Source organism: Salmo salar, chromosome ssa20, assembly GCF_905237065.1.
Source record: "Salmo salar chromosome ssa20, Ssal_v3.1, whole genome shotgun sequence".
Taxonomy (NCBI): Eukaryota; Metazoa; Chordata; class Actinopteri; order Salmoniformes; family Salmonidae; genus Salmo; species Salmo salar.
This window is the reverse complement of record NC_059461.1, coordinates 66386965-66392964: the sequence shown is the minus strand read 5'-3', so window position 1 is coordinate 66392964 and position 6000 is coordinate 66386965. Positions and strand designations below refer to the sequence as shown.

Genomic DNA, 6000 nt, shown 5'->3' with positions numbered 1-6000 from the left:
ATTCCAGTTCTTAGTACTGTCTGATTTTATGAGTTACATGTGAATAGAGAGTGAGACTACCACTACTGGGGTAAGGTAGCAAGAGATTCATATACTAAGATATAGTATGACACTGTTGACATCGTACTGTATACCCTTTAAATAAAGGAAGGCACTGAATTTAGTCCTTCACTCTTTTTTTTCGTCACCACTATGATATATTTAAAAGCAAAGTAAGGCAGTGGCCGTCCTTTTTTATGAATGTATTTGGAGCTGTTTTGCTAGTCACACTGATATATCCAATAAATCCATTGACTAATGCACCATGGAAAAATAAAAGCAGGAACTTCAATATGCATTACAGGGATTCCACAGCAATCTGTATATTTACTTCAAAAGCGGAAACATGGCAGAAATGGAAACCATGCTACTCATTCCCCATTCAAAACTTCTAGGGGATCTTCAATAACTTATTATTCACAGACATTAGGAATGCTCATTGAGCAATAACCATTAGTGTTCTGTTACATTTCTAATTTGAAAACAAAACATTAAGTAACGCAACAATTATATAAAAGTGTATCCTAATATCCATAAAATATACAATGTCAGTCAAAATAATACATACAGAATTGTGTACTAGCTAATGTTTGAAAATAGAGACTGAGAAGATGTTTTAATTAGATGTCATAACAATTAAAACATCTTCAATCTAAAGAAAAAGTAACATATTTTCTTCCCTTTTCATACTGAGTTACAGTATATTCCTCTCAATAGCAACCTGAGCCCACAGACTAGTTAAAGGAAGGGTTGGTTCCCCAGCTGGCAGCCTGCGGCCCGAATTTGGCCCGCGGATGGTTTTATTTGGCCCCCCAAGTTTTCTGAGCATAAAATGAAAAATAATTAAAATATATATATATATATTTTGGTGAGGGGGGGGGGGTGGATTTTCATTGTTGGACATAAGACTGACTATAACAATTCTAGGAAATCAGCTTCAAGTGATTTTAATTTAGAAAATTGGATCCCGATTAGCAATGCGGGGGATGATTAGGTGGCCATGATGGAATGTGGCCAGGTTGGGAATTTAACCATGACACTGAGATGAACACCCCTACTCTTACAATAAATGCCATGGGATTTTGAATGACCACAGAGGCAGGAGACCTGTTTTAACGTCCCATCCAAAAGACGGCCCTCTATGCAGAGCAATGTCCCCAAATGTAAACAAAGTTTGAAATTATTATGTTTTAGTGAAATATTATTATTATTATTATTATTAATAATATTTTTGTGCTTCTTGCGGTTAATTTGCAGTCTAAAAGTATTTTTTTTATTATGTTCTGGCCCCCCAACTATCCGCTCATGAAGAAATTGGCCCGCGGCTGAATCTAGATGATGATCCCTGGCCTAAGACAGCAATAAAATAGGGTTTGAAGGTCCATGTAAGGTTTCTAAATATACATTCAATATATTAAATTCAGTATATAATAACACAATTTAACTTGTTTTATCTGTAGAATAGTATTCTTTCAACTAGAATTGAATCTGTGTTGAAAATACTGGGTAATATATGCACTGTATTTACACACATGTACAAGCATTACTATTACATTGGTCATTTACTGATCATTGAGGGTATGAGTATGATGACCCAGAGTTAACCATATTGTGACCTTAACCCCACACCTAGTGACCTCATTAAGGGGTTTGAACCTCTTAGCGTAACAGTTAAGACAACACAACTCAACAAGTCTTATGACCATGGCAGCAACTTCAGTCTTTTAACCACAGAATGAAAATAAAAGTGATGTTTCAGGATGTCTGATACAGCAGGAGAGGTCATATTTATGATTGAGTTAAGAGGGACAGTATAGTTTGATATTGATAAGAGTTGTTTATAATAGGTTCCAGCTGGAAATTACTCAAATGTATTGTTGGCTGCTTCTACAGTACACAGCATAGAGAGAGACACAGAGAGCGAGAGAGAGGGTGCGTCTAAAAGCCTGGTACACAAGCTAAGATGGAGCTGCAGGACAACAAGAGAAGAAGTGCTGTGTCATCTCCTCTAAAAGATAACTGCAGCAAATAGGAACTGGTGGAGTCAACAGGTTTGGGGGGGGGGGCAACAATTACAAAAGAAATAGAACAAGGCACAAAATTGTCTGTAAAATAATTGAACTGTACAGAATGGGACCCAGCAGTCCAGGAGAGGTTGGATGGGAGAATCCACGACGAAGCAATGAAGCCTCCCACTACTCATCCACTCCAATCTTCCTCTCCTCTTCAATTCTCATCATTCCTCTCCTTTTCTCTTCTCCTTTCCCCACCTCTCTTTCCTCCTCAGCTGCACCTTTCGTCCTCCACCTCTCCCCCACCCCCTCCGGCCCATTCAGAGTTAGATTTAGTGCTCCTACAGGACCCCCCACCATAACACCCCCCTGGCCTCTCAACATTAGATGTAGTACTCCTTCTTCTCTTCCGTGTTGTTGTGTCCCCCCTCTGCATTAATGATGGCCGTGTCTGCATCTGCTGCGTCGTCTGCCCCTTTGGCTTCATGTGTGAAGTAGGTGCCTGCAACAAATAAACACATTTATGAACACCCCTGTTGGACTTAAATTGATGATAATGAATCCCTACAGCTAGTCCACTTCTAGGTCTATGAATTATCAATGATAGTGTACACCAGTTCATCTCAAGCCAGTGGAAGCATTGTAACAGCCAGGGGACCCAGGTGAGCGGTTATACCTTTGTGTCTGGCGAAGTAGCGCCCCAGGACGATGAGTGCACAGAGGATAGCGAACATCACCACGGCAACCACGCCTCCGATGACAGCGTGGTCTATCTTCTGTGGCGCCCCCTCGCCAGCTCTGGAGTCTGGAAACAAGCCAATCACAGCCTCTTAAAACAATGATCCCCAGACCCCTTCTTTGAGCCAATCAGAGCTATCAGAGCAGTGACTGCCTTCTGATTAAATCACAGAGCAGGAGACCGGCAGTAGCATAGTAATGTACAGTGTACTCAAAGTCACAAACACTTTAAGAAATCGGGTAACATTTGGAGCCAGAAATATAGGGATGAAGCAAGACTACATTTGTCAACTTCTACATAGAACCTTCTATAGATGTCCATTGTCAAAGAGAGACCCACTCAGGGAGCTGTGACTCAATACAGAGTGACTACTGTCATATTCAATACAATTCCATTAGAGCTATTCTGTTGAAGGTGTCTTGTTCAACAATGAAGGACAACAATGCATTGTACAACGTGAAGCAGTGGAGTGTTTTCAGTTCAAATCAACATTAAAATGTATGATTAACCTCCTCCCACTCAGTCACACCTTCTCTTCCCTTCCTACTGTGGCTGTATGGGCTGTAGAACAGAATAGCCCCCTTCATTGCGGTTTCATTACTTTTTCTGCATACAGTTGAATTGCATTTCTGAATGATATTATTCAAACTACCAAATGCACGTCTAATGTATATGTATGTGTGACATAATGGCAACTTCAGACCCCATGGCCATTCAAACTGATACTGCACTGCCGTGAATGAGGCCTCAATCTTTGCCTATCTCTATCTATGTCATTTACAAGTGATTATCTGTGTGTGGCAATGGACATTCACAACAGGATATGTATCATGTCAATGCATTTGTTCTCTCTGCTTTAAAATAGAATGAAATCTGGCGAACTCTATGACACTGTATCATAATTCCAAATACCTCCTTATTCTGGGAGGCTAGAGCTTCTCCTCTCCAAAAAGTGGTTGTGTAAAATGTTCAGAGACTGTTCCATAAAAATGATATACTTGACATACCCCACAATTTAAACAGAAACATTCCAGGGAACTGTAAAATATACTCTGATTTAAGAGGTAATATCAGGAAGTTATAGACCTCAATCATAGAGAGTAGACACAAGCACATAATAAATCTGTCCCGGTGTGCTGTCCCCTGTCACAGAAATACATTTCCCACCCCAGGAACCCACAGTGGATCAATGTCCACTGTTTAGTCCACTGAATACTGTTTAGTGAGATTTATACATCTGCTAGCTACAAAAGAAAACGGTAAGGCATTAAATCTCCAAACTTTCCAAATTTTCGGCACTCGAGGTCTACAGATTAAGTGTGGGGATCTGTGTCAGGAGTGAAGAGGAGAGGTGAGAGAAGGGGTGTTACTTTACTGCCTGAAGGAGAGACTCCATTTCCCATCAGTCCCCTCCAATCATGAACTGAAATTGGATGGTTTTGAATAAAGATTATGATTAGGAGAAAGGACTTTCTTTCTGAATGCGAATGATAAAAGCCGAAAATGTCTGACACATCCTTAACTTGAATAGAGAGTAAAGACACACTTCATTGCCATTTCCTCTTCAAAATGGATTTACCTCCACCAAGCAGGGGCAGAGCTCACATACTGTAGACACAGACTAGAGTGTTATCTGCTGCTGCTGGTTGTATCTCAGGCAGGATGAGCTGAGCAGAGCAGAGCTGTTTGTTTCCAGTAGCAGGGACATCTGGTAGCACAGCACAGCACAGCATGCTCCCTGAGGAGAGGGAAGGGCCCATGCTCCATGCTAATGAACATCAACACGCTAAATGGACTGAGCCGAGGAGCCTTGTCACGTCCCCTCCCTCCCTCCCTCGCCCCGCCTCACCCCCACCCTCACCTCACCCCCCAGCACCTTCCATTTGACACCTGAACCAGACAAACGTCTGGGAGCACAACCAGCCTGCCACAGCACACAGAGGGGGAAATGGAGCTGGTTTATTTTCACACAAAGAAGTGGGCCCTTCTAAAGCATTGAACGTACCTAAAAGGTATCACAAAATATCAGCTGGGGGACTGTAAAATCTATAACCCATCTCTAATGTCCAATGGCTAGATGAAAACAGATCTGTAACAGAACCATCCCACACTGTTGCCTTGTCTGGAGTCATTCAATGGTTCTGCATTTTAGTTCAGAACCACATTAGCGGCCCTTTATTGCCTTGCACATAAACTAAATTGAATTTTGATAATGTTTATAATATGGATTTGGTCTAACATTCGGCCTTTCCCTCCCACATAGTCCTGCTGTGACATGCCCACACCTCGGTCCTGACAGGATGTAGCTGGGGGAAATATGACATGCCCACACCTCGGTCCTGACAGGATGTGGCTGGGGAGCTGTGACATGCCCACACCTCGGTCCTGACAGGATGTGGCTGGGGAGCTGTGACATGCCCACACCTTGGTCCTGACAGGATGTGGCTGGGGGAGCTGTGACATGCCCACACCTTGGTCCTGACAGGATGTGGCTGGGGGAGCTGTGACATGCCCACACCTCGGTCCTGACAGGATGTGGCTGGGGGAGCTGTGACATGCCCACACCTTGGTCCTGACAGGATGTGGCTGGGGAGCTGTGACATGCCCACACCTCGGTCCTGACAGGATGTGGCTGGGGAGCTGTGACATGCCCACACCTTGGTCCTGACAGGATGTGGCTGGGAAGCTGTGACATGCCCACAACTCGGTCCTGACAGGATGTGGCTGGGGGAAATATGACATGCCCACACCTCGGTCCTGACAGGATGTGGCTGGGGAGCTGTGACATGCCCACACCTCGGTCCTGACAGGATGTGGCTGGGGAGCTGTGACATGCCCACAACTCGGTCCTGACATGATGTGGCTGGGGAGCTGTGACATGCCCACACCTTGGTCCTGACAGGATGTGGCTGGGGAGCTGTGACGTGCCCACAACTCGGTCCTGACAGGATGTGGCTGGGGGAAATATGACATGCCCACACCTCGGTCCTGACAGGATGTGGCTGGGGGAGCTGTGACATGCCCACACCTTGGTCCTGACAGGATGTGGCTGGGGAGCTGTGACATGCCCACACCTTGGTCCTGACAGGATGTGGCTGGGGAACTGTGACATGCCCACACCTCGGTCCTGACAGGATGTGGCTGGGGAGCTGTGACATGCCCACACCTCGGTCCTGACAGGATGTGGCTGGGGAGCTGTGACATGCCCAC

General features: G+C 44.4%; 1 protein-coding gene across 4 annotated transcripts in view; it reads right to left on the bottom strand.

Annotated features, from left to right (window-relative positions):
* Nucleotides 1-337: 337 nt before the first annotated feature.
* LOC106581151 (cell adhesion molecule 1-like) overlaps nt 338-6000 on the bottom strand; it is a 160829-nt gene continuing 155166 nt past the window's right edge. For all 4 annotated transcript variants that reach the window (XM_014163007.2, XM_014163006.2, XM_014163008.2 and 1 more), the window contains 2 exons: nt 2728-2856; nt 338-2553 (listed from right to left, as the gene is read on the bottom strand). In XM_014163007.2, the coding sequence (XP_014018482.1) occupies nt 2435-2553; nt 2728-2856 (248 nt within the window). In that variant the 3' untranslated portion in view covers nt 338-2434. The remainder of the gene's footprint in view (nt 2554-2727; nt 2857-6000) is intronic.